Source organism: Crotalus tigris, unplaced genomic scaffold (genome assembly GCF_016545835.1).
Source record: "Crotalus tigris isolate CLP2741 ecotype Arizona unplaced genomic scaffold, ASM1654583v1 scf7180000023617.9722795, whole genome shotgun sequence".
Classification (NCBI taxonomy): domain Eukaryota; kingdom Metazoa; phylum Chordata; class Lepidosauria; order Squamata; family Viperidae; genus Crotalus; species Crotalus tigris.
In genome coordinates, this window is record NW_024100081.1 from 795,646 (window position 1) to 822,563 (window position 26,918).

At 37.0% G+C, this 26,918-nt stretch overlaps 1 protein-coding gene across 1 annotated transcript; it reads left to right on the top strand.

Moving 5' to 3' along the window:
* The first annotated feature begins 237 nt into the window (after positions 1 to 237).
* Positions 238 to 26,820, top strand: OMA1 (OMA1 zinc metallopeptidase). The gene is given in 10 exon segments (XM_039319818.1): positions 238 to 342; positions 451 to 965; positions 2,540 to 2,768; positions 6,499 to 6,672; positions 6,851 to 6,958; positions 7,632 to 7,760; positions 12,331 to 12,405; positions 15,856 to 16,005; positions 26,159 to 26,263; positions 26,265 to 26,820. Coding segments are annotated over 10 exon segments (1,635 nt in total). The 5' UTR covers positions 238 to 297; the 3' UTR covers positions 26,370 to 26,820.
* Positions 26,821 to 26,918: the final 98 nt, after the last annotated feature.

Genomic DNA, 26,918 nt, shown 5'->3' on the forward strand with positions numbered 1-26,918 from the left:
GTTTACATGCTGGTTCCTAGGAATAAACCCTGGGTCTGGTTCTTCTTGTTTCATACTTCTTGTTTGGGACCTTGTTAGTGTTTTATTTATTTGTTTGTTTAATTTGTATGGATGCCAATCCTAACAAGTGACTGATTTGAATTAAGCCTTGTATTAAGCTGTGTCCAAATGGTGGAATTCTGGCTTAATGTTGACTTATAAAAAGTGTAGATTTGGTTTGTCAATTATTATTTGGAAACTAGTTAAAAATTAATCTAAGCAGTAGACTTTTTGTTCCTGTCTTCATAAACAAGATTTATGGCTGTCCAAAGCCAGGCAGTGTTTTATCATGTAGCACTCAGGGTAGGTCTGTCAATTTTACATGAATTAATTGATTTGTTTTCCCTATTTGTATCACATGCTTACAAATATATTCTTTTGTAACAATACATTTTGATTATCTTCATTTAGATATCCAAACTCAACAACGGAGTGATGGCTTTCTTTGGTGCCTCAAGAAACTGTATTTTAATTCAGTTGGCATCTTCAATTAATTGGGGAAAATGCATTAATCCTTATACATTTTCCAGTAAAGCTTTAAATGGAGCCCAGCATCAATTGACAAAGTGCCAAGCATGGAATAAAAAGAACAGCATTAGATTTTATTTGTGGAATGACAATTCCAGAAACTGTGGAAACATCATGAATAGAACTTATAGATGGCTTCCAGATCCTAAAGATGTAGAAATATATAGAAGTAGATGCAGCTATTTTAGAAGGCATTGTATTCTCACTCAGCAAAAGACAAGGAGAAAAGATGTATTATTTGAAGCTAATGTGCCTCAGAAATTACAAGACGTTGCTACTCTGAACATTCAAACCTTCAGATGCTTTCATGGATCATCCATATTGAAAGCTGCTCCAGCTCCACTTTTACTGATGATCTTGAAACCAGTGCAGAAGCTTTTTGCTATCATCCTTGGGAGGTAACTAATCAATATTGTCCTGCTCAAAGAGAATGTAACAGTCTTTCTTAAAAAAAAAAGTAGGCATAATTTCTTGTAAATTTTGTGGTGTGTTTACAAAGGAGCAGTTTTGATAAAAGCTCATAGAATGAAAGAAAATATTGAGTTTCTTGTAGCTCTTTTAAAGTTACTGATGTAGCTCATCATATGGTAGCATTTTGGTCTTGGGCAAAAAGTGGAAGAAAACAGCATGCTGCATTCCAATTTTTAAGCTAAAGAGAGCACTGCACCACTTCCCTAACCTTGTTCAGCTCCCGTTTGAACTTACAACAGCACTGAAAATAGAGTAAAATACAACCGGTCCTTGAAGTTGAGACCATAGCAACCTCCCCCTACTCATGGGATTGTGATTTGGGCATTGGCAACTGCTGCGTATGTGTGACAGTCGCAAAGTTACATGATTGGTATTTGCAGCCTTCATAGCCAGCTTCTGATAAGCAAAGTCAATGAAGTAGGAAGGAAGTCATAAGTTGTGGTTATGTGCACCACTTAATGACAGAGTTGCCAACCCCTACTGTGGAGGTAAATGTATAGGAATCTAGTGTTTATACTCTAGCAAAAGTAACAGTAAAAGAATCTAGTGTTTGTACTCTAGCAAAAGTGCTTTGGCACTTTTCCAGCCAGTGATGTGAACACTGTCTTGTGGCCCAGGAGGCAGAGAAATGCTATAGAAGCTAAAAGGAATGAAAGGATTTATGCTGCTCACTCACTGCTACTTGGGATCAGTCAGTTGTTGGGTCTACATTAGTCACATGTAGCATCTTGATTGCTACGAATTTGAGATATAAAATCAGTTCCCAGTTTGTTCTGTAGAATCCAACTTGGATTGCCAGAAATTCGAGCCAGTTTCTTCACTTGGGTTTATAGGAGCTTCTGTCTGTTAAGTTCCCATGCATTGAATATGGTGCGTTATTTGTTAGTTTGGAGAAAAATACATAGAAATACTAAATGTACATTCTAAATATTTAAAATTCCAACCAGTTTGTGGCTTAAATATAGATTAGTCTACTTTTGATAATTGGTATATCTTGCAGACTCTAGGGTTACATCTTGCATTAAACCATAGTGTGGTTTGTTTAATTGACTCAAGGTTCAGTGCAAACCTTAAATTGTTTATTTAGTTGGGTATGTTTAAATCATAGTTAAGTATGAAATAAACACTTATTTTACCAGTGCAACTTACACAAGAAAGTGTTTCTTCATGTTATAGATAAGTAGTTGAAGTGGGTAAATGCATTTGAATCTTTTATTACAAATAATATCCTTAAATATAATAAAATAAATATTATTTTACAGAGACTCAAGGATTTTACCAATTTGTAAAGCTTGTTTTGTAGTCATTAGGTGGAATTGGCAGGATATTGATTTATTGTGCTGTAGTAAGAAACAATTGCACTTTATTTTTTTTACTTTGATTTCATAACAGCCAAGTTAGTTGCGAACCTCTCATCTGGATATAATCTGTACCCAAGATTATATATATTATATCAATCTAGGGGCAGTTGCTTGAAAATTGTAATATTTGTGTCTTCTAGGAGCATAAGAAAATGGTGGCATGCACTTCCTCCAAACAAGAAGGAGTTATTTAAAGAAGCTGTGAGAAGAAATAAATGGAAGATGGTCCTTGGAATTTCTAGCTTTGGAGTTGTATTTATCCTTTTTTATTTTACACATTTGGAGGAGACACCGATAACTGGACGCACTCGGCTTGTAGTATTTCACAAGGATCAATTTGCAGAAATGACGGAAAATGAGTATAACATGGTAGGTAATTACTGAGGTAAACAAAACCTTTGTTTCTTGTTTTTTTAGAATGGCCTTTTTTTTGTCATAGTGCTATAATGTATGAACTACATTGAGTTCATCCATTTATTGTGGTATTCTGACTTAGTGCTTTGGCTGTAGCAGAACATCCAGATTCAGTCACAGTTTTGTTTCATACAGTATCAATCTTGTGAACGCTCAAGCTTCCGCATTCCGCTATGTGTTCAAGATGGGCAGTGATTAATATTTATATGTATTTATATGTATTTATATGTAAGGCTGTAGGTATATACATATGTATGTATATAGTATGGCTATATGTGTGTTATGTATGTGTACATTTTGAGAGCAGGCAACAGAATTTCATTTTTAATGTGTACTGGTGTGCCCACAGTAAAAAATGACAATAAAGATTATCTATCTATCTATCTATCTATCTATCTATCTATCTATCTATCTATCTATCTATCTATCTATCTATCTAATCTAATCTAATCTAATCTAATCTATCATTATTGCTGAGTAGAAATAATGATAATTCTTTAATGTCTGAAAAGACATATGCCCCTTTTCTAGAGAAAATACATATTTACAGATATCCAATTGGATATCAAAATAAGGGTTGTTAGAGATTAAGGGTATTATTTTGCTAGTATCTCTGCCCTTCTTGGCTTGTGAAAGTGGCCCAAGGCGTATCGTGGTGGTGGTGAATTCTTTCAGTGTGGGAGGGTTGTTCCTTTGCATATTCAGAAGGTTTTGGTTCACCCCCTCCTTAAGAAGCCATCACTGGACCCCCATGATGCTGGACAAACTTTCATCCTGTATCCATCCTCTCCTTTTTGAGTAAGGCGATTGAGAAGGTGGTTATGCAGTAACTTCAGAGGACTTGGATGAATTATCTGCATTTTTTTTCAGTCAGAATTTAGAGTTGCAAATAGCATAGAAGTAGCATTGCTTGTGCTTTTGGATGATCTGTGGCATGGGTGGGATGGTGGCTTTGTGTTCCAACATTGCCTTACTTGATCGCTTGGTGGCTTTCAATACCATCAACCATGGGATCCTAGACCTACTCAGAGACTGAGGGTGGGTGGCATGGTGTTATGCTGGTTCACTTCTTTTCTGCAGGGTTGGTTTCAGTCAATGGTGGTTGCAGAGGAGAGATTCCGCCCTCAGTGCCTGCTGTGTGGGATGTAACAGGGATCAGTGCTCTTCCTTCTCCAATTTAACATCTACATGATTTTCCTGGATGAGCTTATCCATCGCCAGGCAGTGACGTATCATCAGTATGCAGATGATACTCAGTTGGCTTGATACTGATGAATAAAAATAAGTTCAGTATCTGCAAAAAGTATATTTAAACCTCTGCAAATCAGCTCTGGTTTAATTTTGATAGTGATTCCAAGAAGATATATGATTCAAGTATGTGGTTTGTTAGTGAACTTTCTTGATTTCAGCTACCTTGAGTTTCTGCTTGAAAAAAAGTTCATCATACACTATAAAGCACTGTTTTTTTTTAATAGAGTGCTGTGAAAATAGTAGGACTTACCAACCCTTTTGAGCAAACTTTGTTATGTAACCCTGACATTTTAAAATATGCTCCTTGTACCTGTTGTGAGGCAGAGATAGAGCAAAGACAGCAGAAAGACAGCATAGCAGCAGCCATGTTCTCCAACAAAGGGCCTAATTTACACTAAACCAATACAGAAATCATCCTGCACAGAAACTGTTGGGGAAAAAAAAAAAGCTCTTAATTTTCTGGGACACCGAGCTTAATATAAGATTCACCCCTGACTTGGCCTTGTGGGTGGGTGTTTTGCTCTCTCTGATCACTGGGTTTTCAAAATGCCAGGGAAGTTGATGTAGCTGTTTGACAAGTTTGAGCCACTCCTAAGGAAGATTTCTTCATCTCCGGCTTCAGTGGAATGTCAGACTGGGCTAGGCATACTGACAGACTTTGGCCTTTCCTGGGCAAGACTTAGAAGAATAACCACTGACTTGAGTCAGGAAATTGTTGTGTTGCTGCCTCTGACTACTAAGCTTTATAAGGTGCCAGGAGCATTGGCAAGGTTGGCTCCTACATTTCTAGCAAAACTTGGTTATGTCAGGATTGTGCCTTGCCTCATATGTTAAATAGTTAGCTCTCCGGAACTGTCGCATCTGGATCACAGTACAACGGTGAGATACAATGCCACAAAGATACACAGGACAGGGGAAAAAGTAACCCCGGTAATTTTGTCTCCATCTGTTCATTTATCTTGGCTTACACTCAGTTACTGTCCAGAGGCTTAAACTTGCCTGATCAAAAAGAATTTAAAAGTAAGGTTTGATCCAAGAGTGTACTGGATAGGTCAAAATGCTGAAAGCTGAATTGAGCTTCCTGTTGTGGTAGCACAGCTTCTTGTTGTTTGGGGAGAAATACCCTTGAGACAAGACATCATTTTTATGTGCTGCAGAAGTCAAAGGGTATAGGAGGTAGTTGAAAGAAAAGTATTATTTGCAGCAAGAATTCTCCTTTCTTCTGCTTATCTGTCTTGGTTATCCTGCAGGATTTGAGTGGCATTTATCTGCATATATGATGACTGCCTTCTGTGTGGTGAAGGCTTCAGTTGATAATAGAAGTGGAAGGAAGAGAAAATGAAGAGAATGAGAGGAACAAAGAATATTTAAAGCATCAAAGGAGAAGCTGCTTTATAATGGCACTTGAATGCAACAGTGGTGTCTGATTTTTTTAGCATTTCCTGACAGGGTTTTATAATGAGAACAATTGTTCCACCTTCATTATTAAGCCAATCCAGTGGGAAGGGTATGGAGCTGAATTGTAGTTACCATAAGAGTGTATTTCCTTTTGATTTCAAAGATTGTTCATAGGTTACATTTGATGGAGACTGTGGGGAGGGGGACATGGTGTGTCTAAGTGATGTAAACAGCATCGCAGTCTCATTAAACAAGTCCCATCCTTTATCTGATACGTTGTGATGAAAGCTGTTTGGGTATCTAATCTTGGCAACTTTAAGACTTGTGGACTTCAGCTACTGTGCTGGCTGGGGAATTCTGGGAGTTGACGTCCACAAGTCTTAAAGTTGCCAAGGTTGCATATTCCTGATGTGGACACTACTCTAATAGTAATAGTAGTAGTAGTAGTGGTAGTAGTAGTAGTAGTAGTAATAATAATAATAATAATAATAATAATAATAATAATAAGTAGTAGTAGTACCAATAGTAATAGGCTCGTTGGGTGCAATCCCAAAACAACTGGAGCATCACTTGAACACCATTGGCATTGACAAATTCGCTATTAGTCAATTGCAAAAGGCGGCCTTACTAGGAACCGCTTCCATCCTGCGATGATACCTGTAATACCATCAAACATCCACATCTGCCTATCCCAGGTCCTGGATAAGGACTTGATAGGTAGACAAAATGCCAAATCCAGTCTGAACATCTGGCTGACTGAGTGATGATCCATAATAATAATAATAATAAAGTTAAAAAATAATTCCCCATAAAAGCCCTCTATTCAATTTCATAAATTTTATCTCAGGCAGACTGTGGCATGAGGGATAGCGTTTTTCTTCTGAATAATATTCTTTCATGTGTTTTAAGTTGCCTCCATAGATATCCATATATAGTATAGGCCTCTGTTGCAGTTTGAGTCATTTGAGACAATTAATGTACTGTGCTTTTTTCCCCTCCCCTTTTCCCCATCCACCTTCTTTTTTAAATATTTCAGTGGATGCTACAATTTAAGAATAAAATATTGCCAGAAAAAGACCCTCGTTACCAGGTGGTCAAGAAAGTTGTCACTCATTTAACTGAAAGCAACAAGGACATTCCAGGATTCTCTGAATTTACTTGGACTATCCATGTGGTAGAAGAGCCTAACATTAATGCTTTTGTACTTCCAGTAAGTAATAACTGAAAAAAAAGATGACGCATAATTGAGAGAGGGAGGGAGGGAGGGAGGGAGGGAGGGAGAGAGAGAGAGAGAGAGAGAGAGAGAGAGAGAGAGAGAGAGAGAGAGAGAGAGAGAGAGAGGACACCTAAGTGCTTTCTAAATGGTTATTTTATCCTTTTGCCTACAGAATGGACAAGTGTTTGTTTTCACTGGTTTGCTAAGTGCCGTGTCAGATATCAATCAGCTTTCATTCATTTTGGGACATGAAATTGCTCATGTTATTCTGGGACATGCTGTAAGTTTTGTTTTGTTGTTTTTTTTAAAAAAAGAAATGTTAAGCTAAAAATTGTTCCACCAGGATAACTCTAACTGCCCTAGTGGAGACTGTCATATTTTCTGCAATGAAGTGGGATAGACTGATATTTTGCATTAAGAAACTGGATTAGTCTTAATCATCTAGTGATTAATCACTTACCGGTAGTTCACAACAGACAATGTGCAAAATGTTTCAAGGTTAAAACACTCACTCCTGAATTTGAAGCCATTGTTGAAAGTGAATTATAGGTAATATGGTTTCTAGGGAGAATATGAGAAGAGAGCAAGTATCTTCCTACTTGGTAAGCTTTCTGAATGCATTTGAGTGGCCACTGTGACATAAAATGTTTGTGTTAGATAGACTATTGGCCTGATTCAGCAGAGATTTTCTTATGTTCTTAAACTAATTGCCAGATGGTTGGTACATGGGTTTCCCCATCATTTTAACAAGCGTAGATACGCTGAGCCTTCTGCTACATCTTTTTTTTTTTTTTTGGTAATTTGATTGTATATTTTGGGCTGTCATTGTTAATGAGGGAAAAGTACTTTAAACATTGTCCTTATAGTTTTATTTCAGGACTAAAATATAGGAAAAGCGAATGATGAGAGAAGAATTAAAATAATATCTTCATTTTTTCCCTCTTTGTTTCAAGGCAGAAAAGGCAAGTCTGATGCACTTCTTGGACTTCTTTTCACTTATTCTGCTCACCATGATTTGGGCTGTCTGTCCTCAAGACAGTCTAGCTGTGATAGGTCAATGGATTCAGAGCAGGTTTCAAGAGGTAAGTCAACAGAGTCCTGCGCTGTATCTTACGTATCAGTTTGACTAATTCCCAGATTAGTTTGAAATCGCTTCTGCCAGATTCTGTTGGAAACAAGATGCTGCAAACAATAGATTCAAGTCTGATCTAGAGGGCTATTGCATTTTGGAACGCTGGGCGAAACTATAGATTAGCTTCTATGAATAACTGATACTGCGAGTCTCATGATTTTTCTCTGTAGGCTGGTGTGAAGAGTGTGATCTCCCTGATTAAAAATTAATGACTACTGATATTAACCAGGATCTCATCTGTGATCTCCTTCATTTTATTAGATTGGTCCTACTTTAATCCTTAGTGGATCATGATATTTTCTTTAGTCTGATGCGAAACAATCCTCAGCCTGAAATGCTGTCCGTTTCACACTTGTCCACTTTTTTGACATTGGCAGTACTGGGAATCCTTTTATCTGCTAATTGGTAGGGTGCATACCTCACTAGATTAGTCAGTATTTGTTTATTGGTATCCCACTTTTATTCTTTTTACAAATAACTCAAGGTGGCAAACCTATCCAGCATACCTTCCTCATCCTATATTCCCCACAACAACAGGCCTGTGAGGTGAGTTGGACCAAGAGAGAGTGACTGGCCTGAAGTCACCCTGCTGGCTTTCATGGCTAGAACTCACAGCTCACAGCCTCCTGCTTTCTAATATGGAGTCTTAACCATTAGACCAGTGTTTCCCAAACTTGACAATTTTAAGGCATGTGGACTTCAACTCCCAGAATTCCACAGCCAGCGTTGCTGGCTGTGGAATTCTGGGAGTTGAAGTCTTCATGCCTTAAAATTGTCAAGTTTGGGAAACACTGCACTAGACCAAACTGGCTCTCTTCATTGAAACAGTGGACTAATTCATGAAACACGTTATTTTTTTTTTTAACTTTCCAACTTTGGACTGTGAGAACCGAGAAGGAATGTTAGGAAATATAGTACTCTTTTATTTTCTTTGCAAGTTCTCTGAACCAAGAACAAGGTTTTTAAAAAAGTTCTTTAAACTTTGTTCTAGCAGTTGCATGTATTCTACTGAGTAATGTAAGACTTTCCTAGAATCAATACTTTAAATTCAGTTGCAGCAGTCCTCATTTGTGGTATTAAATATTGGAAGAATGGTGTGCAGGTTGTGGTTGAGCTATCTTCTTTTATTTATGTTATTCCTTTAACCTGATCACCCAGAAATAATCCAGAACTTGGCTTCTTGTGGTTGAACGCTGGCAAAGCCTATTCATCTGGAACAAAGAAGAGAATAAATGCCCTTATTCTTCCTGTAAAACTTCTTATTACAACTTGTTCTTCCTGCCAGTCAAGAATAAAATCAGAGGAGTAGGAAAAGACAGTTCAGTTGCCTAGCCTGAATCAGCTGAAGGAACTGTCAGGGTGATCAATGGTACTTCAGCACTGAGCTTTCTTTATAGTTCAAAAGATGCCAAGCCCAATTCTTTGCTTCTTGTTATATCTGGCAGCTTCTTTCTCTTCATGTTGCACAACTCGAAAAATTGGGGGTAGCATATATTGTTTTTTTTCTAGAAGGAGTTACCAGGGAAATCTCTAGGATTAGGCTTGGTTTTTCCTAGTTTCTAAAAGTATCTGGGTGAATGTGCTATTCTTACTTCTTAGTAAAAGTTTCCTGTTCGTAATACTAAGAGATTGAAGATTGCTCACTGGGGAATTCTGGGAGTAAAGTCTGGGCGTTTTAAAATTGCTGAGGTTGAGAAACACCGACTTAGATGATAGCAGCAAAATACTGTGGTTTTGTGTATCTTTCATGTTGTAGTTGGCTCATTTCTAGTTGAAAAGGATGATTTTAGAATCTTCTTTTCTTTTCTTTTTGCATTTCCTAGGCCCTTAAAGATCTTTTGAGATTAATGGGTTTGTTTATTAACTCAGGTTTATATGCCACACTGGTTGAAAACTCTGAGCTACTTACGAAATCAATATATACAGTTAGTAAGGTTAAAAAACAATACAGAACCAGGGACGAAAAGCAACTAATAAAGATAACTGACGTCAGAATTATACAGTTCATATTCAAGTCATCTTGCCTTGATATTGCTTTGTAGCACCTTATTACTGTTTTCTGTGTTGTAGTAGATTTTTTTACCTTTCTATTTTAAATTATATGAATGTATTTTATTTTATTTTTAATTTCCCGAGGGTATAGATATATATAAATACACAAATAAAGCCTCTTCTCACATTTTACAGATAACTGGGAAAGCCATGGCTATTGGCTTAGTTATTTTCCATTCCATTATAATATGTTTATGTTTAGATAAATGATTACATTATATTTGCTCTTTACAAACAATTATAAGATAAAAGTAGATTTGGTCAGGGATTGGTCTTGGGTAATTAGGATAGATTTTTGTTCATTACTTATACCTGTAAAATGGAACGAGTAACTTCTACCGTACAGGTCGTCCTCTACTTACAGCCATTTAGTGACTGTTCAAAGTTACAGCTGTACTGAAGAAAGTAATTTATACAGCCCTAGCAGCATCTCCACACTCCTGTGATCAAAATTTGGATGCTTGGCAACTGGCATGCATTTACAATGGTTGCAGTGTTATCGCTTTTTTGACTTTCCCAGTCCACTTCTGACAAACAAAATGAACGGGGAAACCTGGATTCGTTTAATAACTGCATGATTAAGTGGACAACTGTGGGGAGTAACTTAACCATGATAAAAAAGGTTGTAAAATTGGGTGGGAATTACTTAACAACTGCCTTGCTTAGCAATGGAAATTCTAGTCCCAGTTATTGTTGTAAGTTGAGGACTACCTAAAAAAGGTATAAACAAAAGATAATGCATTTATGTATTTAAATTGCATTTGGTAAATTGTGATACGCTACTTTTTTAAATCTAGAAATACATTCCCAATGTAACACACATGGATGTCAGCTCATCTGGTACCTGTCATTCTTATCTCTCTCAATTGTGTGTGTGTCTCTCTGTGTGTGTTTGTGTGCATACTTTTGAATTATTTTTTGACAATCCTGGTGATTGTTTGGACTAGTTCCTGCAGTTTTCTTGGCAAGATTTCAGGAGTGTTTTGACATTGCCTGCTTCCTAGGGCTGAGAGAGAGTGGCTGGCTTCAGGCCCAATGGCAGGACTAAAGTGTGCTGATGCCATAACTACTACACCAAACTGGTTCTGATTTTTTGTTGGATTTTAATTTATAGAATGCATGAGACAGTAGTGTACAGCAAAGAAAAATGGCAGCATTTAGCATTTCTTCTTTTTCCAGCAATGGTTTTGATCCCCACCGAGGATGTTATTACATTCCCTCATCACCATCTTCTTAAACTACTGAACAAACTCTACATGCAGCTGCTTTTAAAGATTACCTGAAAGCTACAGTTAGTGCAAAAGGTAGTGGACTAGAGGCTTATTGGCTGTTGTCCATGATCCTTATTAACGTCTGATTTAAACTGTAGATTTTCATCTGTGTTGCTCTTTAAAGCTTGGCTGTAAAATTTTATGCAGAATCTCTGGAATTCCTGACAATGGGATTAGGAACAGCTGGTTCTTCTCCATTTTGGGGAAGTTGAGCGGGCCAAAGCCCAGAAGCAGTTCATCTGGTAGAATAAGCTCTCTGGAATGACCTCCATTGGGGAATCAATTAGTGCCGGCATCTGCCTTTCAGAAGAAATTGAAGATGGGTGTTTGGGAAGTGATGCCACCTGTTTATTGTTAGCAGAGTTGTGGGTTTTGTATTTTATTTCTGTATTATATATAGTGTTCTAATTGGTTGTTTGTTTATTTATATTCCACCTTGGCAAATATGTCCGTAACACACCTTCCTTTTCCTATTTTCCCCACCACCACCACCATGTGAGGTGGGTTGGGCTGAGAGAGAGTTGCTGGCCCAAAGTTACCCATCTGCCTTTCATGGCTAAGGTGGGATTTGAACTCCCAATTTCCTGCTTTCTACCCTGATGCTTTAACCACTAGGCCAGTGTTTCTCAACCTTGACAATTTTAAGGCATGTGAACTTCAACTCCCAGAATTCCACAGCCAGCAATGCTGGCTGTGGAATTCTGGAAGTTGAAGTCCACATGCCTTAAAATTATCAAGGTTGAGAAACACTGTACTAGGGCAATTGTAAGCTACCAAGAGTCTGTTTGGATTTCAGTGGGGTATATTTCAATAAACAAACAATAAATCTATACTCCTGAGTATTCTTATAAAGTAAGAATTGTAGAAGGTTGAGAGTCCAATGCTTTGTTTTGGAAGAAAGGTAGACATAAGTAAGCCATGCCTTTTCCAGATCTTATTAATCCAGGAAATGGAGCATTTGATTTAAGGAGGTGCCGATAGGCCCATCCTGCTCACCATGTGTGCTCCAAATTTTTTTCCCCCTTTTAAAATTCTACTCACTATGAAGCTCTACTTATATTACTAAACAAATGCACCCTTGCATTTAGCAGAAATTCAGTGAGGATAATTTTCAGGTAGCTTTTGATAAGAAACTGGTTTATTTCAGAAAGTAGCAAGTCTAAACACTGGGGTACTTTTACTTTTCTTTCATTCTAGTTACTTTTTGATATGCCATACAACAGGACTTTAGAAGCTGAAGCTGACAAGGTTGGACTTCGGTTTGCTGCTAAGGTAAGAATTGCCTTTCTTAAAAACATGTTAAAGTTTCAGTTGATTTAATTCTCAGTAGATGGTGTTGCTGACAAATAGCTTCCCCCTTTATTTGTAATGTCTTTTCCTCTTTAATTTTAGTCTTGGGATTATTTTCTTCCACTAACATTCATTTCTTAATACACTTATTACGTCACTTATAATCTATATATGACATGCATATTATTAAATACCATCACTGCCACCTAGTGATAATAACACAGTATATATTAGGATTTTAGAATATGTGAACTGTTTGGATTGCTAAATACAAGATTATGTTTAAATATTGTTGCTGAAGTTCTAGTGCAGAGATTCCCCAACCTTTTGGGTACCAGGGACCAGTTCTGTGGAGAGAAGTTTTTCCATGGACCGGAGGGTGCGTGGTTTTGTGTGCTGCCTGCATCCCATAGATGGTGCTTTGCTTTTTTGTGCAGACCAATTGGCATGCCGTGGCCCGGTACTGGTCCACGGACCGGGGGTTGGGGACCCCTATTGTAGTGCATGTTAATTAACAACAATATCAATAACTTTTCTTTATATTTGTGGACCAGAATTCTTCAAATTCCTTTCCAGGATATTATTGTTTATACAATGATGAATAAATTTCAATGGTTTCTATACAAAAATCACACTGTTACTACTTTACTACAATAATATTCATTCCTTTCAATAAAGGGAAGATGGGGTAAGTAAAATAGTCTTTATTTGATCAGTGACCAGTACAAGAAAAGATGGGAGTAAGCAGTGAAACCCAAATAACTATCTTCTTTCAATCCATGACAATATTTATTAAACAATAGAACATAACACATTCCTACACTCCACATGTTCTCCACTGCTTTTCATAAATGCACTGTGGTGCTGATATGAAAATCCAAGCTTGTTTTTGTTGCCAAAAAGTTGTATGAACACAGGTGCTAGGCAACTACAGCAGGCTTTACCATACCACATTCATACCCTTACATTATAAAACAGCTTTTTACAATGGGTCGCACATATAAGTAGTATATGAATATTTAATTACACACTTATTTATTTAATGTATTAAATTGATTTATATGGCCACCCATTTCACAAATTCAATTTTTCACTAAAAGCGAAGGGGAAAAAAAACTAATAGTGGTTACAAAAGATATATCCAAAAAAACCAAAACCCATTATTAAAGATCTCTCAATGGGCATTTAACCTCTCGACCCTGAGTCCTGGAGCACATCCAGATCTTCAGGCTTTATGACAAACCAGAAATCTCAGAGCCAGTCTGATCCTGGCGTGTATATAGTTTTCCATTTAGTGGAGTCAGTGATGCTACAAATATTTGTTAAATAAAACTTTAAGGTACAGAAAAATGTTAACCATTTATTTCTGTAGTGTTTTATTCAGTACCTTCTATATTTATAAAGAATATTTTAAAAGTCTTGTTTTTATTGTTTTCACATTGCTCTAGCAGTTTCTTTCATGTGTGTGTGTCTGTGTGTGTCTGTGTCTGTGCGCGGACACACATTTGTTTTGCTGATAATGGTCCATATCTTAGTTCAGGTGATTTTGTTTCTTTCTGCAGAACTGGTATCTCCTTTTTTTTTTTGTAAAATTTTTTATTTTCAACTTTACAATACATAACAATCTTACAAATACTTCAGATAAAAAATAAAACAAATTGATACACACCACATTCGGTCTTGCCTGCCCATTTCCCCCCAAACCGCATCCCACCTCAAACCAACTTAATTCTTTCCCTCTTTTCCTTCACTCACCCCCTCTCCTCCTTCACCTCAACCTTCCTACTTACTTCTCACCTTCTTCTCTTCTTCTCCCTCTTGATGGGTCCAGGGGAAATGCCCGAGCAGTTCCTCTCTCAAAATTAAAACATTAATATTATATACAATAAACTATTTCTACTTTATCTGAACTACTTAAATTTCAACCCATCCACCCCCCCTCCCCCCCCCCTCCCCCCCGACTTCCCAGAGCAAAATACAGGATTATGCAAACATATTAAACATAATCTATTTAAGTTTACTAATTATACAATGAACAAAATCATAAAAACCCTTAACTCTCTTCAAACTTTAACATCATAAGTTTATAAACAAAATCATTACTCATAGAATAAGTGAAACTTTGTAGTTCCATATTTCTTCTGAACATATTCTATCCATCTTCTCCATACGTTAAAATATCTCTCTTGTGAATGGTCCTTTAAATAAGCAGAAATTTTAGCCATTTCTGCTAAATTAGAAACCTTAAATACCCATTCTTCTAAAGAAGGCAGAGTATCCTTCTTCCATATTGACCCACCAGTAATCTTGCTGCTGTTATTAAATTCAACATTAAGATAGTTTCTTTAACATTAAAGACCACGAAAATTCCCAAAAGAAACAGTTGGGGAGTAAACTTAATCTTCCTTTTAAAAACCTTTTGAATGTTCCACCAAATCATAATCTCCTTTTCTTATATTTGCATGTGAGTCAGTTACTCACCTTCCATTCTTCTTCTGCTTCAATTAAATACGATGGCTTTCTCTTGTCACCCTCAAAAATTTTCAAGTATTCAACAGCAATTAATTTTGCAAATTACTTGATTTGTTTCTTGTAATCAGCTGGTATTTGATATTACAGTATTGGCATCTGTTAATACTTGTGCTAACTGTTTCTTTGTAACAAGCTTCAATGTAGGTAGCCTTATTCTGTTGTTTTTGTGCTGCTCTACAAGTTCAATTATGTTTTGTTTTAATTCTTTTTTAGTTAGAGTGCCTGATTTGGGAATAAAACAATTCAATAGTTATGCTGGATTTTTTATTTTCTTATTATTATTCCATTCACTTCTAAAGTAAGGAGGTCCTCCAATTACTTTGATTTCATAATAGGGTATGTCTCAGTTCTTGCAATGAAAACAGTTCAGGAGTATTCCTATGGTTTCTTTCTCTTGCTACTTCTTTGCTGACAGCAACTTCCTTGTCACAGTACAGTGCCTAATGAAGATTGTGACTTCAGCAAAACATTGAATCTAGCAATGGACTTCTAGTTTATCAAGGCTATAAATTATCTCAATGTTTGAGCCAGTCATCAGGCTAGAAACTGGGAAACCATGAGTTCTAGACCTATCTTAGGTACAGCTAAGCCATTCATTCTCTCTCAACCCTATGAAAGAGGCAGTGGCAAACCACTTCTGAAAATCTTGCCAAGAAAACTTTAGGGATTGGTCTTGGTAGTCACCACGAGTCAAGACCGAGTCAAAGGTGCCTTCCCAAAAACCTAATGTCTTACTGTATCTTGTGAGTTTCAGCATGCTGAAGTCTTAGGAAATTCCCATAGAAACCTATATGATTAAGAGATAACTTTTCTTTGTGTCAAGAGAGCAGCCAGCAATGTTTACAGGATTTCTAATTTGAGAATGCCTTTACTAAGCAGTTTTGTGCATATATTTTCCAGGCTTGTATGGATGTAAGAGCCAGTTCTGTCTTCTGGCAGCAAATGGAACTGGCTAAGACTCTGCATAATGAACCCCAATTACCAGAATGGCTTTCTACACACCCATCACACGAGAATCGAGCTGAACAATTAGACAGACTGATACCTGAGGTTAGTCACCCTTTGTAAACCTTGTGTGCTCTGTCTTATTTGTTAATCACAGAGAGTTTCACTCCACATGAAATAACTTAGAAATGAGATAATGAGGGTATCCACTCTCTTTAAAGTGTTGCTGATAAATATAAATAATGTGTTTTACAATCTACGAGCAATGATGCTTTACTTTGTCTTTCCCTTTTTTTCTAAACAAAATTGTCACCAGGTTGCATGCTGTCAATTTGCACTGTGTTTTGCAATCCATGCATAGATACTTCAAAATAATAATAAAATAAATAATACAGAAATTGGCTAGTATAGACAAAACCTGAGATGATAGAGGTTACTTTTTATAATTGACTTTCCAGTCATCCCCCCAGTCAGATGTTATGTGGTAAGAATACTAAGTGGACTGATATATGTATGATCTATTTATTATTCTGTCTTATTCATTTGTTTAGTCCCCTAGCCATTGGGTATTGAAAAGTTTGTGTTACTCTACTCCTCCATGTATTCTTGTGGGAGTTCCCACCTGTAAATTGCTTGCTCTTTGAATTGATGTTATTGTATACATGTGCTGTTTTCCCCAACTGTGATTTTCATCCTTGTTCAAAGAAATAATTGTGTGGAATTCTGCCCAGAGGATTCAGAATACTTATAGTGGTTTGTGATGTAGCAAATAAGGAGGAAAGGTGTATAATGAAATAATATATAATGTATGCGTGCATCTTCTGGCAGTCATTGGCACACTAATGCACTACATCAGAAGTACTTGACTTGTGATTGCAATTGAGCCCAAAATTTCTGTTGCTAAACAAAACAGTTGTTAAGTGAGTTTTGCTCCATTTTACAACCTTTCTTGCCACATTTTAAAAGTGATTCACTTCTGTAGTTAAGTTAGTAACACGGTTGCTAAGTGAATCTGGCTTCTCCATTGGCTTTGCTTGTCAGAAGGTCGCAAAAGGTGATCACATGACCCTGGGGCACTGCAACCATCATAAATATGAGCCAGTTGCCAAGTGTCCAAACTTTGATCACGTGACTGGGGAATGCTTCAAGGTTGTAAGTATGAAAAATGGTCATAAGTCACTTTTTTTCAGTGCCATTGTAACTTCGAACAATCACTTAATGAATGGTTGTAAGTTGGGGGTTACCTGTATGTGGAATTCATATAGCTGATTTCAGTGGAGCCTCTCATCTAGTAACACATAAAACTTATTCTATATATATATAGAAGTTTTATTCTATAAAACTTCTATATAATGAAGTATATAGAAATATGCATCATTTCTCTATTATTTGTGGATTTGCTGGATACATGGAATATAAATTATGCTTGTATTTAATAAGTGTAGAGAAACATAACAACTCTGCTGAGTTAAATATCATCAAGACCAGAGAATGAAAGCAGCCAACAGGAAGCCTGTGGGAAATTCACAGTTAGGGGGAAAATAAGTAGAGTTTTATGTTGTAGCCTAAGGCAGAAATCCTCAGCTTCATTAATCAGTGGCACACTTGGACTTTTGAGAGGTTATTTTGTGGGCATTGGACTGCCATAGTGGTGGATAGATGTCCTTTAATAAAATTGTGGTGGCAGTGGACATGACCAACCTTGATCTCTCTCTTTCTTTCTTTCTTTCTTTCTCTCTCTCTCTCTCTCTCTCTCTCTCTCTCTCTCTCTCTCTCTCTCTCTCTCTCTCTCTCTCTCTCTCTCTCTCTCTCTCTCTCTTCAGTATAAGAAGCATGGAGCTTAGACAGCATCAAAGGAGAGATTTGTGAACATATTAGAACTGAAGGTCACCATACTGGGAGCTTTCATTCATTAGGCGAGATTTGCACTAAGCAAGATCAAATGACCAAATTAATTTTCATGTTAATCTGTGATATTTGCCACATTGTTATCTTGCAATTTTAAAGCTTCCATGTTCAAAGAGGCCACATACTGGAGTATCTGGGCAATGTGAACTGATAAGAACAACATATGTGCTTCCTTCAGTATGTTGATGGTGAGATCCCCAACACACTGTGGAGGATTCTTCCACCCTCCCATGTTTGTGTATAAGGGATAGTGAAGTAGATAATGAATCAGATTTTCAGCTGAAGAAAATAGCATTAATGTTAAAAATACTTTTGCATTCTGCAGAACAGGTAGTCCTCAATTTACAAACAAATGGGGACTGCAGTTTGGATCGCTTAGCAAGGAAATCGTTAAGTGAGTCATCACATGACCAGACCCAATTTTATGTCCATTTTACCATGGTTGTTAGGTTAATCGAATGGTTGTTAAGTGAATCTGGCTTTCCCCAATTGACTTTGCTTGTTGGAATTTAGCCGGGAAGGTCACAAATGGTGACCACTGCAAGATGTTGCAACTGTCATAAATGCAAGCCAGTTTCCAAGTACTGAATTGTGATCATGTGACCATAGAGGTTTTATGATAGTCCTAATTTCCAGAATAGGTTGTAAATCACTTTTTTCGAGGCCATTGTAGGTTCGAACCATCATTAAACAAATGATCATAAACTGAGGACTACCTGTAGCTCATATTCAGAAGCATATTGCTTCCAGTGCTAAAGGTTACACATAGCTATCATGAAAAGCAGTCATGAATGGTCTTAATTCCATTCTACGCTGCTGAAATGTCAGTGATAATCATTTGTAATAGCAAATACTATAATTTAATTACGTTTTGTATGAAGAACTTCCCTTTTCTGTCCTGACTTTCTCCCTACTTTTAGCTTCATTGGATGTCTCCAGAACTTAGTATTATGAAGGACAAAAATGTTTTCCTTTGTTGTTTCTACAGAATACCTAGTATTTTGTTGTATTATATGCCCAAACGCTATCTTTCTTTTTACTCACATATTTTAAAATGAAAAAAGTGAAGGTCATAATTCTTCACTATTACAAAGTAGTTGCAGTCATGTGATTATTTTGATTAGTCTTTTCCAGAATTTGTTCCAAGTTGGCAATATTCTTTTTAAGACAGGTATACTGCATAGCAGAGGTCCCCAACCTTTTGGGCACCAGGGACCGTTCTGTGGAGAGAGGTTTTTCCGCGGACTGGAGGGTGTGTGGTTTTGTGTGTTGCCTGCATCCCACGGATGGGGCTTTGCTTGTTTGTGCGGACTAGTTGCTGGCATGCCACAGCCGGATACTGGTCCATGGACTGGTGGTTGGGGACCCCTGCTATATAGGGTATCTCAAGTATGATCATAGGACATTACATAAAAATATTACATAAAACAGTATGATATTGACAATTTTTTTTAAAAAAAATCCTATTAAGCCTGGACAAAGAATTTGCTGAAAATGGAGTTAATGATTTCGGCAAATTATCCATCACATTCATGTGATCCCTTCGTAGGACAGCTGTTGCCATCTCAGACTCCATCAATAAAGTTAAGATATTTTGTTCAAGTTTTAGCACTGTGCATACATGTTTGCACTGAATAAAATTTGTCATTGAAATGCCTTTTCCCTGAGTTTAGTTACTGTTTTCCTCTCTTCTCTTCCTCCTCCTCTTCTGATCTTCAGTATTATTTTTTATTTAACTGTTCTAAATAATCAGCTCCAAATAATTTATGAATAAGTTAAAATACTTGTTAATTTCTCTGTTTGGATCATGTGAATTTGTAGTCTCCACAACTCTCAAATTATTGGGAATATTGAAGATTGTTGAGTCTTAAATTTTTGATTTGTAGCTGGAAATTTAAGCATTTAAGCATTTAAGCATTCAGTTCTATCCCCTATCTTAGTTTTCGTCCACAAACTAGCTGAAAATTTGAATGAATCCTGCTGTATAATTCCTGCATGTCTATTCAGAAATCATTCAACTGAACTTAAGTTAATGCTAACTGCTAAAGTTTAATTGTTAGTTTCAAAAAGGAGGGATTTTCATATTTTTACTAATCAAATGTCAACCTATACAGCTGTGATTGTGGGTCATTTCCATTACTGTACTTCGCATATGTTTTTCTTTTGAAGCAGCCCCACATACCTTAATGCTGGAGAATACCTCCTGAAATGGAAAAACTCATATGGTTACATTCATGCTTTTCTGTTTTGTGACCATAATGCATATTAAAATATATTGCTATATTCTTATTGAAAGATGGTGTTATTGTTATTTTACAGATCCACTCAATGTCATAGTGTTAGAAATGAGAGGAATCTTGATGCAGTAAATCGTGAATACTACTCTATGTTTAGAAACTTTCCATGAGTATAACCAAATGCTTACTTACATTGAGAAACTAAGAACTCATTCTCGCTTCTAATCTGTTGAGACTGGAAGATGACAATTTTTTTAAAACACAGGCACATTTATTTAAGGAAAAGCTATTACTTTTATAGCAAGAAGTGGAAGGAGATTTTCAATTTAGCATGGAAAAAGAAATCCTTGAGGAGAGATCTGAAATACAGAATTGGTGTGAAGAGATTTAAGATAAGCAAGTCAGAGGGGAAATTTAACACTTGGATGATCGAAGATAGATGGAGAAAAGTATTCTGGGAATGTATAATTTAGGATTCTGTGTATGCTGCCAATCTGTGAATATTTGTGTAAGCAGATGATAAGCAGACAAACTTGTGGGGAGACCATAAATTATTTTTTAAACTGTGTCATTGGTTCCCAAACTGGGGTTATTTCTACTTGACATATCGAAATTGCGGCTGGGGTTAGCACTGTAATTCAGGAGACTATATATATATATATTGTTTACTGTGTTTTTCCTTTAACATTTATTTTACTTGACTATAAAATTGTAAGGTTTGCAAAAACAAAAATGGTATTTACAAATCTTTGAAGTCCTGTTCCTTGGGGATAATTTACAGCCTGGCCTTTTAAAAGGTAATCATACTTCCAATAACCCGAACTCTTAAGTGATACAATGGATGTTGTTTTCTGTATACAAAATGAAGGTGGCATCTGCATTGGGGAAGCAACCAGAATTTGGCAGAAAGTAGAGTGTATACTTATATACTTAAGGGATGTGGTGTAAAGAGGCTGTCATAAAATAGGGCACTTAATATATATATAATCTGTGTGCACATTTCCTATTAGACAAGACACTGCTAAAGCTTCCGTCGGCACAATTTATCTGTTATTTTTTAGACCATCTTCAAATATCACAACTTTTGTGAAGTTAATAATCTCAACTTGTATACATTTGTGATGCTATGCCAGATTGGGGGTGGGGAGAACTACTAGCCTGTAAGAAATATTGGTCCGACCAGTAATGCTAACTGCAGGCTCAGGAAAGTTCTAGAAGTTTCAGGTAAATCGTGTTTTTCTGTCTTTGTGCATCTCTGATCACATTAAATGTCATGTGGACTTTACGCGGAGCCATAATGTGGAACATTCACAAGGGCAGAATTGAAATAATAATTCTCAGTTCATCATTTTTAATAGCTGTTGCATGCTATCAAACAATGTAGACTGCTTGTGCTCGCTAGGTACGTGTCAAGAAAATGTTTCTAACATTGAACACACATTTAAGAGGTCTCTGCCTTGCAAGAAAGGAGCAACTGCTGGGCTTTAAACTACTTCTGAGGATGATGCTTCTTTTTCTGGCAGAGTTCCTATTCTTGAAAGAGCCTTTATGAGCAGAAATAAATGAAGACACTATTTCCTAACATAGGATCGTCATCTTTTTTTCTGTTTTTGACTGTTCAAAGCATAGTAATTTCTAATTGAGTAGTTATCCCTTCCAGACCTCTCTTATAGATCTGTTATGCCCCAAAACACAAATGAAGCTGAATCATACACAGCATACCTTTCATCTAGTAAGCCCATGCCTTCTTATCTGTCAAAGAATAAATAATATTTTAAAAATGCTAAATAACAATGAATGAACATTGGGATGCAGTATGGATTATAGCGGATATCAGATTAAATCTCAGGAGAGTGCTTTAATCATGCTGTGAATTTCTTGAGCTGTTTTAAATGGCAAAGGTGGTAATGGGCCAAGATTAGGCTATTTTTCCTGCTAAGATTCAATTCTGCTAGGATTCCTTCTAAAGTCAGTTCAATAAAGGGAGGATTTCCCAGGAAAGTTGAGTCTGGGAATTAGATAGGAACTGTCAAGTATTGGCATTGTTTGATCTAATTAATAAAGCAAACATGTAGTTTTCTATAATTTAACACATGGAAGAAGGAAATGCATTGATAATGATATTAATACAATACTTATTCCTATCAGTCCCAGAATCTTTTTTTTTTTTTTTTGGCTTAACTACTTTCTCCAAAATACAGTATAATGAAAACTATAAACCAAGGTACTTGAAGTGTGCTCAAAGAAAACATAAGGCAAAGTATAAATGTGAATAGTGACACTGAATATTTATTTTATTTTTTCCTTCACCCTAATGGTGAAAAGAAATGTTCAGTGAAATTTACATATAGTGTGTTCACTTGTAACAGCTAAAGATACACAATATTGCATTACTTGTAACAACTAAAGATACAACTTTAGTTGGCAACTTTAAGACAGATGAACTTCAATTCCCAGAATTCTCTAGCCAGCGTGGCTGACTCATGATTCTGGGAGTTGAAGTCTACACACCTTAAAGTTGCCAAGTATGGAAACCCCTGCTCTAGAGCATTTCTTAAATCCCAATTCAACTTCCTCTGTTCCTCTAGTATCCAATTGTTAAGCTGCATTCAATTGCCAACTTCCAGCATTCAATTTGCAATAGAGTTTTCTATAAAGCTCCTATTTTCCAGTGTTATCTTTATCCACACTGATAACTTAGCCAATGCTTTAAAATAACAAGAGGCCCAACAGCTAGATGTATGTCCTGTGATAGAGATATAAAGCTAAGTATCATCAGCATATTGATAATACCTCACCTTGAACTGTTGTATTGCTTCATGTAGATATTAAATGGGAGAAGAAAGAGAACTGAGCCTTGGGCACCCCACAAAGTAGGGGCTGCAGTCTAATCTCTTCTCCCCTCCTGACATCAACACTGACTGGAACTGACCACAGAAGGAGGAGGAAAATCCACGCAACCCTATGTCATCCAGCACCAACTCCCGAAGCAGGTCCAGAAGCATACCCATGATGGTATCGAACACTGCTGAGAGGTCAAGAATAATGAGGATGGCTGGACCATCCTGCTCCCACCAGAGGTCATCTAAGAGCGCGATCTCAGTCCCGTAACCCTACCTAACCCCTGACTGAAAAGGATCCAGACAACCTAGTTTGCTCTAAATTTAATAGTAATTATTGCAACATTTACAGCTCTTCCATTATTTCTGCCTGCCCTGTAAGATCCAACAGGGTGGGCAAACCCCATCCATTAATCAATGTATCTGAAGAGATCTCGAAAGCAGGCCTTCTTTGTCATGGTGACTGTCTTCTAGAAGAGCATCTTCCCTAGATGCTATGGCTCTGGCTCTGCAGTCTTTAGACATTTAAACCTGGCTTTCCCCCCTAAGCCAGGGGTAGGCAACCTTGGCTCTTTTATGACTTGTGGACTTCAACTCCCAGAATTCCTGAGCCAGCCATGCTGAGGGGAAAGAGAGGTTTCCAAGCTGAGCCATGCTGGCTCAGGAATTCTGGGAGTTGAAGTCCATGTGTCATAAAAGAGCCAAGGTTGCCTACCCCTGCTCTAAGCTCTAGGATAAATGGTTGGTGTGCTCATTTGATCTGTATGGTTTTAGTATGCGTTTTCCTCATGACATGCTATTCGTTGTTGTTGGTTTTTTTGTTGTTGTTCCTGTTACTGTTTTAGCTATTGCATTGATTTTAATTGTGTTCCACCCAGAATTGCTTTGAGTTGGGGCAGACCTATAAATCAAAATAATAAATTAATGCTGTGTAGCTTCATATGTTTTCTACTTGCTTTGGTGAAAGAAATGGGGCTAGCTGAACAACAAACAAGGAATTAGCACTAGTTAATGCTAGAAGAAGGTAAGTTGTTGTTAAGGGCCAGATAGCACAGCTTTCCCTTTAACATTAGCAGGCTTTCAAAATGAAATTAGCATCAATTGGAGGGTGTAAATGATGGGGGATTTCCCTTGCTTAAATCCTGAAAAAAATTCCTTCTCCTGGAGGGGCTTTTTATGTGGGAAGAAATTAGCGCCTTTAGAATGAAATGTTGATGTCTCAGAAAAGGGAGGGATTAAGCTTGACCAAGAGACTGGAAGTATATGAAATCCATTCACTTAGTGACCTTTGAAATTATAACAGCACTGAAAAAAAGTGACTCATGATCATTTTTCACATTTATGACTATTGCAGGATCAATGGTCACGTAATCAAAATTTGGGCACTTGGTAACTGGCATGTATGTATATTTAGGATAGTTGCAATATTCGAAGGTCCCGTGGTCACTATTTATAATCTTCCCAGCCAGCTTCTGACAAGCAAAATGAATGAAGAAAATCAGATTTGCTTAACAACTGCTGTGATTCACTTAACAACTGTGACAAAAAAGATCGCAAAATGAAGCACAACTCAGTTAGCAACTGCCTTGCTTAGTAATGTAAATTTGGGGCCCAATTGTGGTCGTAAGTCGAGGACTACCGATTATTCTGCCTTTATGGCGCTAGGGATCAATCAGTCTGAAGAATTGCTTTGGCAGGCTTTCCAGGTTCTGCCACAGTATCCTATTTGCAAGAAAGTTCATTCCAGAAATCCAAGCGATCCTTGTTTCCTAAGTTTGGCAGCTTTCTGAGGTTTGACGCTGTTGGAAACATTCGGAAGGAAAGGTGTCAAACCTCTGCCTATGCCATATTCATTATTTTCTTATTTTAGTTCTGGGAACATCTAAATAGCAAGTATGCATTAAAATTTGCAGACAGATTTCATGATTAATTATTCTACTCTGTTGAAGCAAATTGCATAACGTTCTGTCCATACTTCAAAAAAAGGTTTCTTCTTTCATTTCCTTGTATTGACACAGGAACACGTTTGGGAATGATGGAAATGGGGCAGCACAGCAGAAAATTACCCGTTTTGGAACATTGCAGAGATGGGATTTGTAAATATGGGAAAAATGTATTTGCCCAAACCTAAGACTTTATTTCCTCATACAGATACATGCAAGCAGCCATTTTTTTAGATTGAAGTCCAAAATACACTACTGAGGAAGCGTAATTGGACTAAATGGAATTTTATTCCAAATAAATAACAATAGATCTCACCAATATTTGTTTCCATATATCTATACGGTGGTATTTCTGTTGTGACACTGCACCATAGGTCAAGCTAAAACCCAGTAGCAGGTTTTAAACTACTTTGTGGTCCACAACATTATTGGCACTAAATAAAATAAAATATCCTGCACAAGGCATTCCCTCGGTGAGTCTAAATTTTCAGTGCCAGCAGTAAATCTTCATACAGGAAATTGTTGCAAATATCATTTTGACGGGCCTAAAGTTTCAGAAGGTTTCATGCTGAGCATAACCCTCTATCTCTCATGCCTATAGCCTTCATCTTGTGTTTAATGGATGATAAAACAGTGTGTAGTATGTTTAATCAGGCCCCTCTTACCTCCTCAAACTTGCACAGACAAAATACTACTTTAAGCTATGCTGTGTCTTTTGCGACTTTGGCTCTGTTGCCGATGTTCTGCTAATTTAGATAAATAAACTAAAAGAAGGGAAGATGGGTACAATACTCTGTTTTACCAAAACAAAAAACAAAACAAAACAACAACCACCAAACACTGCAAGCTTTTAAAAAAAAATGCTACATTGGTATAAAAAGAACTGAATTTCCTCTTTTTAAGAAATAACCCAAATCGTTATGCTTGGCTTGAGTAATACCATTTGACATTAATGCAGTCATGCAGTAGCTTATGTTCAACAAGAGAATACAAGAAAACTCTGTCACTGCAAATATCTGTGAAGTTATTGATTGGTAAGTGGAAATGACTGGGTCTACAGCTAGTGAATTTTTAGAAGCAATATTGAGAAGACCATGTGCAAATCCAAAAGTTACTTTGATTTTTTTCCCTAAAAGTATTGGTAGTGTGCAAAATAGGTGGAAGTGTTATATTTAAAAAAATGCTTGAGAGAAGTTTTCAATCCACGCCAACAATATTTAGCTGTAAATGAGGGAAAATTGAGGTTTTTGTTGGAATTATGGATTTCTGGGGTAAATGTTGGTGATGAGCTTTTTGTTTGTGTCATAACATATCCTTTCTCTCTTTGCAGGCACTTAAAATAAGGGAAAGTTGCAACTGCCCATCTTTGCCTGGTCAGGATCCCCGCCTTATATTCCAGCTGAGTATGCAGCATCTCTTGCAAGCATCTGAAGATTAAAAAAAAGCCAAATATCACTCCTCTTGGTTCTGGCCCCCCTAATATTAAACTTCCATTCGCAAAAAAGGAAACAGTGCCAGTAGACCATGTCACAGGAAAATAACACTCTGGATGAAAGCCAAAATATTTCTGGATACTTTTATCCAAATGCTCATCGCATAGTGGATCCTATGCCATAGGTTTTTGTGTAAATACTGATGACAACATGAAGAGAACGATGTGAATCATGACTATGATTTTTTTCCAGTCCTAATGTAGATAAGAAACATAATGTTTGGATGGATTGGCAGAAGATGGCTTCTTATGCACAGGGTTGTAATTCGTCCCTCTTTGGAGTTGCCTGAAACTTGCTTCATACAAGTGTGGATTCTACTTACACAAAATATCTACCAAGGGCTGTTGCACCAGATACTCAAAAATGAAGAAATGATTGTCCAGTAAAAAAGGCCCATTATTTATATCACATTATAATACCCAGCTTTATTTCTATGTGAACCGTCAGGGAGGATTTTCACTTCTGGTCTGGAAAAATTAAAATCTTGCTTCTCTTTGAATGTTTGTTTAAATATGGCTCCTGTTTGCAGCCTCAGTGTGCTGCCTTGCAAATCTTGTTATTCTCTCTCCACACTCCCTTTTGAGATGCCCTTGAGGT